Source organism: Cicer arietinum, chromosome 6 (assembly GCF_000331145.2).
Source record: "Cicer arietinum cultivar CDC Frontier isolate Library 1 chromosome 6, Cicar.CDCFrontier_v2.0, whole genome shotgun sequence".
Classification (NCBI taxonomy): domain Eukaryota; kingdom Viridiplantae; phylum Streptophyta; class Magnoliopsida; order Fabales; family Fabaceae; genus Cicer; species Cicer arietinum.
The window spans coordinates 18,372,201-18,384,274 of record NC_021165.2 but is presented as its reverse complement, the minus strand read 5'-3'; the positions used below and the strand labels follow the sequence as shown (position 1 = coordinate 18,384,274).

The 12,074-nt window shown below is 26.4% G+C and overlaps 2 protein-coding genes across 2 annotated transcripts in view; both read right to left on the bottom strand.

Moving 5' to 3' along the window:
- Positions 1 to 431, bottom strand: part of LOC101490955 (UDP-glucose 6-dehydrogenase 1-like) — a 3,004-nt gene extending 2,573 nt beyond the window's left edge. Inside the window, exon 1 of the mRNA XM_004505311.4 lies at positions 291 to 431. The gene's annotated coding sequence lies outside the window, so the exon portion shown is untranslated. The remainder of the gene's footprint in view (positions 1 to 290) is intronic.
- Positions 432 to 4,590: 4,159 nt separating this feature from the next.
- On the bottom strand, positions 4,591 to 11,861 carry LOC101490630 (beta-glucosidase 40-like). Its single transcript, XM_004505310.4, has 13 exons — positions 11,557 to 11,861; positions 9,074 to 9,140; positions 8,873 to 8,931; positions 7,573 to 7,648; positions 7,227 to 7,298; positions 7,026 to 7,113; positions 6,650 to 6,896; positions 6,313 to 6,428; positions 5,741 to 5,961; positions 5,612 to 5,643; positions 5,287 to 5,389; positions 5,005 to 5,113; positions 4,591 to 4,902 (listed from the first exon to the last, which is right to left on the bottom strand). The coding sequence occupies exons 1-13, from the start codon at positions 11,689 to 11,691 to the stop codon at positions 4,728 to 4,730; spliced, it is 1,500 nt and encodes a 499-aa protein (XP_004505367.1). The 5' UTR covers positions 11,692 to 11,861; the 3' UTR covers positions 4,591 to 4,727.
- Positions 11,862 to 12,074: the final 213 nt, after the last annotated feature.

The following is a 12,074-nucleotide window of genomic DNA, read 5'->3' as shown; positions in this document are numbered from 1 at the left end:
TGGCAGATAAAAGGATCTGTAGTTCTGAATTGGGAAGATTAAGAAAGAATACTAAATCGAAAAGACATTCGCAAAGAAAATGCAAGTTAAATGAATCAGTTGTGTTTTCTATGCACATGCAGACATATTAAACAAGAGACAAAATGAAGAATGTAAATTATGGCATATAATAAAATAAGAAATGATAGCAGATCCAGAGAATTGGTTGAGTTAAAAAATAACCTAAGTAAAGATCTAACGACAGAGACAGGGTTCCCACCCAAAGGACAAAAAGAAATAGATGAAGTTACCTTTGATAAGTGGCGGTGGTGCAGAAGAAGAATAGAGAGGTCGTTTTTTGTGTTTCTGGGGAGCAAGAAAATAGTAATGCGGATCTAAACAAAATGTGGGGGTGCAAATAGTCACGACAGGGAGGGCTCTCTAACTATTAGTAGTACCATTACTATCTCTTCACCAAATTTCGTCCTTTCGTATTAAGTGTTTAAATCATTTTTATTTTTGAATGATTTTTTTTAATAATAATATTATAAAAACCTTTTTATATAATTTTTAAAGATAAAATATGATATATATATATATATATATAAAGATAAAAAAAATTTATTTAAATCTAATAAAAAAATAAGATAATTTTTTAGTTGTTTGATTTGAAAAAAAGTTAAAGAAAAGAAAGATAAAAACTTTTTTTTTTTTGTTTGATTGTGTAGAAAGTGAGAGAAAAAAAAAGTGATATAGTTTTAAAATGACAAAAATAGCTCAAAAAATAATAAATGATAAAAAAAATTAAGGGTAAAATTGTAAAAAAAAAAATTCTTTTCAAAATAGAAACAATACGTGTAGGACCCACTGTATAGTTTTCACATTCTCTCACTTTTGATGGATAACAAATAAGGGAAACAATTTTTGAAATTTTTATTTTTTTTCTGTGACATGTTCATTTTCCCTCTTTTCTCATTCATTAAAATAAATTTCTTCTCCTTCATTTAACTAAACAGATCTTTACATGTAGGCATAATGGTAAATTTTATTTTAAATTGTGAGATCTCGAATTTAAATTTAAAATATGATATTCAATTGATATTTATCAATTAAAATTATGTATTACAACACTCAATATTTTAATTTTTACTTAATTTATTATATTATATAAATTTTATTATATTAGTATATAAAATATTTAAAAATTTATTTTTATTTAAATAAAAACCAATTAGGCAAGAACAATATTAAGATTACAACTATTCTAACTTAGAAACAGATCCAGAAAATTGGAGAAGGGGCAATAAATATATATATATATATATATGTATATTATAACATTTCATTTTAAAAATATAATTTTATATTACAATTATTCTTTATGATTTTTCATATCTAAAAAATATTACATTATTTTTTATTTTCAACATAAATCAAAATATCTCTCTCTAACAAACAAAATATTATTTAAATAGGTGTGAGTCATTGGTCAAATATTGTTTTAATTAACGTGGACACTAATCAAAAGGTCAAACTTTTATTTATTTGTAATTCAAAACATAGCGGGGACATGAGCCTCACACTCACACATATAGATCTGTCCATCCATGGTCTAATTACGTGGCATTCCAAACATCTAACTATTATTTACGGTATTTTAAAAATATTATCCAATACAAATAAATAAAACAAAATACGGAGGAAAACGAAACTCATAAAAATATTTAAATAAATTAAATGTGTAAAATTTATTGTTTTTAATACAAATCTTCTATTTTTATTTTTTTTAACAAATGTCATTAGACACTTAATAAGCAAATTATTGTTTAATTATTTTATTTAAAGGGTAAAAGCATATGTGACAATCCATTCAATATTGGAACACGGATTGAGCACCGATGTGACTTACTAAAAGACTTTCTAGAGCAATTTAATTTACTGAATTATTAACTTTAGAGAGTTAAAAGTGTATGAGAAGTGCAGCCTTACAAAGCTCTACATCTTTAAACCTCAATTTGTATCAAGTATATATACTTAATAAACTAATTTTTTAGGCTAAAATATTTAATAAAAATAATTTTGTTGTATTAAAATAATTTTTAACTAAATATATTTAACAAAAAATACAAATTCACCGTCATTTTGTCTGCTAAAGAGCTTTTAAAGATTTATTATTTTTTATTATCTTATAGATCAAACAATTGATTCACTTAATAGAATATTCAAACAATATAGCATATATGAGGAGACTTAGGTCATTTTATAATGAAAATTTGAAATTATTTTGCAAAAGTATTGAAAAACTTATTTGAAACATGATAGTTCTTGTGATCTTGACGGTAAAACTGTATTTGAATAATTAAAAATTATTAAAGAGATTTTAACAATTGAATCAAAATTAAATTTTATGATATTAAATATTGAATTTTCTTAAAACATTTCACTGTTTTTGTAATGCATTCATAGCTTATAGTCTTACTTGAATTTTAATTGAAAATGATTTTTTAAAGAATTTTAATTATAAGCAAGTTATAAATGATTTAGCAGTAAAAATGCAAAGAGAATAATATTCAAAGATTAATATAATGATAGATGTTGTTACTACAACATGTTAAGGGTTAATAAATACTACCTTCGATATTTTTAATAAAAGATATTTGAATAAAAAAAATTAATGTATTGAATTCATAATATAAATCAAATATATATATATATATATATAAAAATTATTGATCTAAATATCTCTTATAAAAAGAAACACATATAACTAATTTTGGTATAATATTTTTTTGATTTGGTATTAACATTTCCAATACTTATATAATATTTAGATTTTAATATTGAAGACTATCAATCTATATATCTATATATATATATATATATAATAAGACTCAAAATTCATGATTTGCATATAGCAACCAAAGTTTGAAGGAGTGTCCTAATTTACTTTATAGGGCAATCCCATTTATAATCGTCATTGCCTAAAAAAAATCAGTTTTGAACAATGATGGATTATGTTGTTGCAATTTTTTTAAAACTCTAGGGATTACATGTGTGTATTTTTAATAAGTGTAAAATGGTTTGGTGAAGTTAAAGTGACTAATAGATTATGCGTTTAATTTAATCATTTTAATAAAATTAACAATTAATTATTAATATAGATATTTAAAAAAAAAATATGTGTATTTTAATATTTTAGGAATTAAATAATCAAGAGTAAAAGTTTATTTTGGTCTCTGAAAAATTTTACTCATTGAGAATTTTAAAAACACTTTTTAGTCCCTAAAAAAAATAATTTAGACAAAATTAGTTCTTATGAGAACTACAATTAAAAAATTGAAATTTTTTTTCTAACTTGTTCGATCACTCATCGACTTCATTATTCCATATATAATTTTTATTAAAAGAGACAATTAATTCATTGAAAATAACTAAAAATAAATAAATAATTATCTGATATAGAGAGTAAATGGACAAGTTTAGAGTCCTTGTCAAGATTTATTTGTCTATTTTTAATTATTGTTAACGATTTAATTGTCATTTTTTATATGTGGAATAATCAAGTTGATGAGTTATCGAACAAGTGAACAAAAAAAATCTCAATTTTTTAATTGTGGTTCACACAATGACTAATTTGGTCCGATTGATTTTTCTTTTTTAAATTAAAAAGTATTTTTATTTTTTTCAATGATTAAATTGAGTCTCTAAATTTTTTGTAGAGACCAAATAGATCTTTATTCAATAATAAAAAATTATTAATTTATTCTCTTGAGGGTAATATCCATATTTATTTACTCTATTTTATTTGTAAAATCTTGTATGTATAAAAAGAATCAACTTTATTTACTATCAAAAGTTAACTAAATTTCATTCTAACATATAGTACGATATACTATAACTACATCTTACTACTTGAAATTTTTGCAAATAAAAGGAAAGAAAGTAACGTGTAATTTTGTTTTAAATTGTGTTGTTTTTATTAAATGACCAAAAGAATTGTATTTGTCACAACATTATACGGAGGTCAAAATACGGACAAATTACTAGTGTTATATCTTCATTGTATTCATTTCTAGCTAACAAAATACGGACCTCAAAAAACTATTTTTAAGAGAGAAAAAAGGGAATAATGAGAAAAAGCAAAAAATTTTAGAGAGAAGCAGAGAAAATAAAATGTTAAAAAGTGATATAAAGAAGAATAAAATGTTAAAGAGGGATATAAAGAAGTTCTGTTGTAGGAGATCCAATTTAGTTTTTTCTATTAATTCAGTTGTGGTCTACTAAATAGTATTTTCCAAAATATGCAAACTAAGGAAAGGGATGGTTTATCTGACACAATTCAAACAAAAAATTATATTCTAATTAGCTTTTTATTTTTTATTTTTATTTTTATTTTTATGGTTTATACAATCCAATTCAATCAAAAGATTCGATTCTCATTAGCTATTAGTTAGAAAATCAAAACATTTATATCTCTCACCGTAAGTATACAAATTGCAAAATAGAGAATTTCTGGTCAGGGAGTTGAAACCAAGCTAACACATCTGAAAAAATATTTGTATTTCATGATAAATAAAATAAATTGTATTAATTTATAAAGTGTTCCAACTATAAAAAATTACAAATCAATTCAAATATTATTTTTATAAGTTTCAAACACAAATAATTTAGGAGTCAAATTATATAACTTCACTTCAAATTAAATATAAATTCTATTATTCAAAATACAACCATATAATTTAATACAACTATTTAGTTGGTTTCAAGAAGTTCTTGAACCATTGGACAGATTGTTTTGGGTATCTCTTCAAGTTGTCTCTGTAGTCAATATAAAACAGACCAAATCTAGAAGTGTATCCAGATGACCACTCCCAATTATCCAGCAATGACCAAGCAAAATATCCTTTCACATTACAACCATCTCTGCAATTAGCCAAAACAATAGTACATTAATTTATTGGCTTCAAAAATTGGTCATGTATTGCATTTATGTACCAATAGGTAATAATAATAAGTATTACATACTTGATAGAAGCCAAGAGGTAAGATAAATAGCCATTGTAGTATCTAATCCGTTTCTCATCCTTCAAAGCATCCTTAATGGGGATATATATACTATTTGGATCATCCATCCCTGTTAAAACCATGACAAATAAGATTTAGCTTGCAACTTTTATTCTGTTATTAAAATATATATGTTATACTTTATCATAAACACCTAGCTACTATAAACTTGTAATTTATGGCAGACTTCAATTAATAAATGCAAGCATGAATTTCAGGATATTATAAGAGTATGAAGATTACCATTTTCGGTGATGAAGACAGGAGGGTTCCCATACTTTTGTTTGATGTAGTTCATTAAGGTTCTCATACTCTGTGGCACGATATACAACCATATAGAATTTGCCTGCAAGTCAGAACTTATAGATTAGTGAAACTAAGCCATTGACAGAACTTCAATTGAGGTAATAGACTTAGTAGTTCTGTTTATGTGGTTATTAAAAGTAGAGTTCTTTATAATTGAACATTATATTTAAGTACAAGAGGCCAAGAAGGACAAAAAATTACATTACAGACATTATTTCAACAGGAAAAAAAATAATGCTTCAATTATGTATGTAGAACTTACCTTTTCTCCAATAGGTTTAGTGCCATTGAATGCTGAAAAAAGGGAAGGGAAATAATCACTTAGTAGCAGTGCAAAACAGCTAAATTATAAAGCACAGGATTGCTTGATAATGTCTGGTCTGAAACTTACGAAGGGCAATGGTACCGGAGTCTGCTATAGCACTGTGCAAAGCTCCCAATAAATTAGTAGAATTGTCTCTTGCATAAAATGTGGTGTAATGATTGATTCCAACAAAATCTAATGAACCCTTAACAAGAGCAGCCTCAGATGGAGAGAATTTTGGCAGCCTGTTTCCTACTCTGCTTCTCATTGAACTTGGATAATCTCCAAACATCAAAGGATCAAGAAACCTATCATGAATACATTTAACAATTAAGATTGAGTTATTATCTCTTTCTCACACACAATTGTAGGCTTTTATTTTCAAATGTAAGAACAAGGTAACTAGTTTCTTTATTGAATTATGTGTAGCACCGACACTTCAGATTGTGGCATGCTCGATGTCAGACACGTGTTGGTGTCTGACAATGCCACGTGTAGTTATATTCAAATTTTAAAAAAAAATTATTATGAGTGATAATGTGTTTGTATCACTGTCGTGTCCGTTTTCTGTGTCTATATTGGTGCTTCATAGTTAATGATCTTCAACAATAGAAATGAAAATTCCAATCTATGGGGTACTAATAATGTGAACGACTTACCAGCCCAACTGAAAATCTTGAGCTCTCTGAGCTGCTTCAATGTCTTTTTGAGTGTTTGTGGCAGGTTCATACCAAATGACATTAAAAGCTATACCAAGTGATCCACCTTGAATATTCTGTGTGTTAACAGAATTATTAGTAGCAGATTATACTTTATATGCCAAGTGGAACACACTGAACAATTTTATATGAACCTCAACTTGAATTTTCACAAGATTCTGCCTAGTTGCAAACATGATTAATTCCATTGCATTCTTAACAGGAAGGAATTTTTATATTCACCAATAAAAAATTCATTTCTCCAGAATTTAAGTATTCATAAAATCCATAACTTTACCTTATATTTTTTCCTATAAATATCTGCTACTGCTGCATGACTAAGTAGGACATTATGAGCAACAATGTAAGGTTCAGTAGTAGAGTTCCCTGCCCTACAAAACAAAATGGAACACCGTCCAGGCGCTTGTATACCAAGATCATATCCTTGTGTAGTAAATGTATGTGGCTCATTAAATGTCATCCAGTGCTTCACCCTGTCTCCGAATTTCTGGAAGCACGTCTCAGCATAAGTTGAAAAGTCCTTACTGTAACATACAGGGATCAATTAAGTGCATTTTTTTTCATTACCAGGCTCATAGTAACACTGTAAAATCATGTCTAAAATAACTTCATTTTTTTTTATTTAATAATAAATATAACTTTATTTCTCATACATGATCTCAGTGCTGAGCCACCCCGTATACTTGTCTTCCAAGGCTTGAGGTAGGTCCCAATGGTAGAGAGTCACATATGGCTCAATTCCTAGAAATTTAATGGATCATGCAATCAGAAGCATGCATCTCAGTTAAGTTCAAAGTTAAAATACACAATTAATTGATCAAATTAAACAATTACACAGCGAGAACGAGAGCTACCGTTTGCCAATAATGAGTTGATGACTTTATTATAATGATCAACTCCCGCTTGATTTATTTGGCCACTTCCACCTAACAAATGAAATTTTTATGATATTAGATTAGCTTAAAACTTATCCACACATAAACTGAAACTGTCAAAATTGTACAACATAGTTTGGCCACTTCCATCTAACATGGTTTATACACTCTCTAAATTGTACAACCACATTTCACAGAACTATAACACTTGTTAACTGCAACATTGTGTAATGATTTCATCACATAATGCAGCTCAAAATGCCAGTACAAAGCATTAAACCAAGTACTACTAATTTTGAAGTTAAAGAGTATGAAAGTTGCTTACTAGGAAAAATCCGGGACCAAGAAATTGAAAATCTATAGGCATCTACCCCTAAGTCCTTCATGAGTTGTATGTCTTCCTGTAAAAATAAAATAAAAAATCAATGTTAAAAAACAAGCCTTTGACCAATCGTTAAAGCAATAGTAAAATCTTATGTATTACTGCAACTGTAGTTCATTTGAGAAGAGGTGAGATTAAATAACTAATTCTATGTTTGGATGAGAAAGGAAAGTGAAATGAAAGAAAGTGAAAGGAAATAATGTTTAAGAAAAAAGATAGAAAGTGAAATGATTTTAGAGTTGTTTGGGATTAATGAAAATGAAAAGAAAATTATATGAAGAAAAGATGTATATTTATTGAATGATATTAATATCCCTATATTAAACTAGGATATTATTTATATGTATAAATGTATATTTATTTATATATTATAATATAATAGTTCTAAAATCTTAATTAAAATGACCATGTCTTTTCTTAAATTTAAATCTGGAATCTTTGTGTAATATAATAGTAAATCAATATTTTTCTTTAAAAATATAAAATACAACATCGTGAATTTAGTGATTTCAGCACATTGCGTATTTCTAACTGCTTTCTTCGCATACGTGGACATAAAGTTTTTCTTTATAGGTTCCACTTAAATTAGACTTTCTTTCCTCTCTTAACCAAACAGTGAATGGCACATATTTCAAAATATTTTCCTTTCAATTAGTTTATGTCGTCTCACATTCTATAGAAACCAGTGTAAACGTGTAGTTTTTGTTGAAACTTAGGAAATTGAAATAATCTAGCATTGTTTGGAATTATAATTTACACCAATCAAAAACATCAAAAACACTTCTTAAGCTATATTTAACTTTATTTCTTTTTTAGAGTTTTACAAAGATAATTATATTTTTTTTTAAATAGTATTGTTATATTAGAAATATAAAACTATTTGAAAAAAATTTATATGTTATAACAATTTTCAAATAATGTTCTTTGGTCGTAATTTTTTTCTCAGGTTTGAAATTTTCATATTATTTTTCCTTGTTTAGTGTTAACGTGTTATTTAAATATATGTGTATCTTTATTTTGACAACACTAAATGTTAACCAATTTTTTAAATGAATGTAAGACACAGTAACCTGTTAACTAACTATGTAAGTGTGGCTATTGTTACATTATCATGTATAAGATACAGTAATGGTTCTGTAATACTCCAGTCTGTTTCTGTGTCATTAGACAGGTATAAGACACAGTCTGCGTGTCATACACTGCAAGCTAAGACATATACTGAACTATATTAGTTACTACTTACTTCGTATCGGTGGTAGTGATCCACTGCAACATCAGCATTGCTGAAATCTGATATCTTGCCTGTAACAAATGTGAGGTGAGGTGATGATCAGCCAGCATTTTAAAGCATATATATTATAAGCATTTAAGATAATTTTGAAACACATTTAACGAGTAAAATGATACCAGTATCCAATAAATAAGGCAATGAAGTGAGTCTTACCAAAAGTATGAGAAAAGGTATCCCACACAGATGGTCCCCTTCCATCTTCTTTCACTGCTCCTTCATACTACACACACAAGTTAAATCGCATAATAAATCACTTGTTCAAACAAGATATATAGAATCATAAAAGTCAAATAACACTCACCTTTTAAAACAAAGTTACGCGTTTAGTGTTACATATACAGAAAATCACCAATTTAATTTAGTTTCTAAAATCAACAAAATTTTAAAATGATTCTTGAATTTGAAAATTACTCATCATTTAAATCTCTACCAAATTATTGAAAAGTTTAAGTTGACGGATTCAAAATGATTAATATATATGATCAAAGTTGTTTCAATTTGAAATGCTATATTAAAATATTAGTAATAATTTCATTAATTAAATTCACAGCACCTACAATTTTAAAATATTAAATTGGTGATTCATCTAGAGTAAAAAGTGGTGTTTTCCAATTGATGTCACAATCCAAATAAAATATAATCGTTAAAAATGATGTTTTTCAATTTAAATTAAAGGACAAATAATTTAAATAATAAACTTGAACTGCAGATGAAATGGTAAAATAAAAATTATTAAATGCTTTCACACCTATTAAAACAAACATTAATTATATTTCTAATAAAATTAAAAGAATATAAAAAATATTTAAACAATAAATACATTTTAAAACTTGTAATGTTTGTTTTATATTAAAAACTAAGATTTTCTCCAAAAAGAATCTTATGTAAAGAACCGGGTAAAAGTTAAGTTTCAAAAATAATATTTAAATACAAAAAATTAACACAATATTTGACATCATGATTATTAATCACTGTATTTATATATCGAATAGTACTTTTTTATTAAAAAAAAAAACCTAAAATAGATGTGATCATATATATTTTAATAGTTAATGAAATGTTGAAGTAATTAAAGATACAAATCTGTTTGTTAGAAAAGTGTTTTAATACTTTTCTTAAAAAATATTTTTGCAGAAAGACAATAAAGACAATGCGATATTTGTGTCAAAAATTAATATACAAATAATACAACCGATTTTGATTTCAAGATCATTAGATTTAGAATTGGAAGTCGCTAGAAAACACTTGATGATATTCAATGTTGCTCCGAGAAGGTGGAATCCAGGTGCATCGCACCAACATACAAGTGAGTTGGCATCAACTATTTTAACTATGATTAGTTAACGAGATCTAACATCTATGATCTATTGTAAGGAAAGTTCTAAATTACTGTACTAGTATTGTGTTAACGGCACACAAAAATTCGATAAAATGATTGAATATATTTTATATTTAATGAAAATTTCAATTATAGTAGGACTGTAGGAGTATCACCATAGGATACTTATACTAGTATTACTTCACGGGAAATTTCAAGCAGAGGCAAGAGCAACATAATTCGTCACCCTTATCCCAGAGTCCAAGAAATCAGGTAAAGTAACCGACAAATTAAGTTGGTTAATTACGATTCTTTTCAACTTTGAATATTAATAGAATTTCAAATATAAAAAAATTATTATATTTAATTTAAAATTTAAATAAAATATTTTGTCCGTGGAGTATTATTTAATTTTTTATTTATATTAAAAAATATAATAATTAAGATAAATAATTTATCTTTTAATTTTTTTAATTATTGATAAGTTTTTTGTTATTATCATGTAAAATATAATAATATTTTAGAAATTATGTATATATTAATTTTAAAATTTTATTGAAAATTATAAATAATATTTATCTTAAAATAATTTTATAATTAATTTTCTTTCATATGTTTATATTTGAAACCAAATAGTACTCACTAGAGAGTGTGGCATAGTTAGATACTCCATAATTAACAACGCAAAACACTTGCTTTTCATTATTCATTTATTATAGAAAAATGTTTGGGTACACTTCATTAGATTTATATAAAAAATGAAAGATAATAATATAATAAAGTAATGATGTAATAAAGATAAAGATAAAGAGAAGTTTAATAGGTATGAAAATATAATAAAGTAATGATGTATAATAAAGAAAAAGATGAAGAGATGTTTAATAGGTATGAAAATATGAAATGCGTATATATCCTTATTGTTAATTATACACACACACACACACAAGATGTGTTGTGTCGTTTTTCGTTATCATCATCTGAAATCTTCATGTATGTCCAGGAGCATGAAAGAAGAAAAAAAGCTCATTCATTCATCTCACAAAACCAAAAAGACTAAAAGTCGGAGTTAAAATAATCACTAAAATCATTATCCATCAGATTTTATTTATGTTTCCACCGATCTACCGTTAAAATTAAAATAAAATAAAACAAAAACAAAAAGAGACGTTCATCGAGAAATTGCTTCACTTTTACTACTTTCCTTCATTATTATTTATAAAAATAGAAAAAGGCAAACCAAAACAAATTTTATATATTCCATCTAAAGAAAATGAGAGTCCGTATTTTGTGAAGTGAGTTAGAGAGTAGAAGTAATTACCTGAAAAGCAGAAGTGGCAGTGCCAAATTGAAAGCCATTTGGAAAATCTGCTCGGCTAATCGCCGCCGATATGCACAAATTCTGAATCTCTAATAATATTGTTATGATCAAAACAGCAATGCTTCTCAACGCCATAGGGTTGTAGGAGGCGTGAAAGAAATAGAAATAGAAAAATGACTTTTGCAAATAGGTATGTGTATTTTTTAAGACGGGTTTTAAGGAGAAAGAGAGAGAAAGAGGAAATGGGATAGGAGTGTGAATGGGGAGAGTTAATGGCAGCACGCTTGGTAAATAGAATGGAATGTGGCCCCAAAACAAACAAACACTTTCTTAACAGACTGCCTTTGCCCGGAAATATTGCTTTCACACGCACAATATGGATCAGATTGCACGAATAAACAGCTTCATTTTTTTTTATTCATTCTCTTCTTTGTCTATATTCAATAAGTTTGCTTCTTGTAAAATCTACCTATAATATTTGTTTAAATATAAATGCATTTCAAATATTGTGAAATTCA

Excerpts from the sequence above, each read along its gene's own strand:
- LOC101490630 (XM_004505310.4), bottom strand. The coding sequence starts at position 11,691 with ATGGCGTTGAGAAGCATTGCTGTTTTGATCATAACAATATTATTAGAG. Across the intron at positions 7,649-8,872 it reads ATCACTACCACCGATACGAA|GAAGACATACAACTCATGAA; the intron begins GTAAGTAGTAAC and ends TTATTTTTACAG. Across the intron at positions 5,114-5,286 it reads TGTCTTCATCACCGAAAATG|GGATGGATGATCCAAATAGT; the intron begins GTAATCTTCATA and ends TGGTTTTAACAG.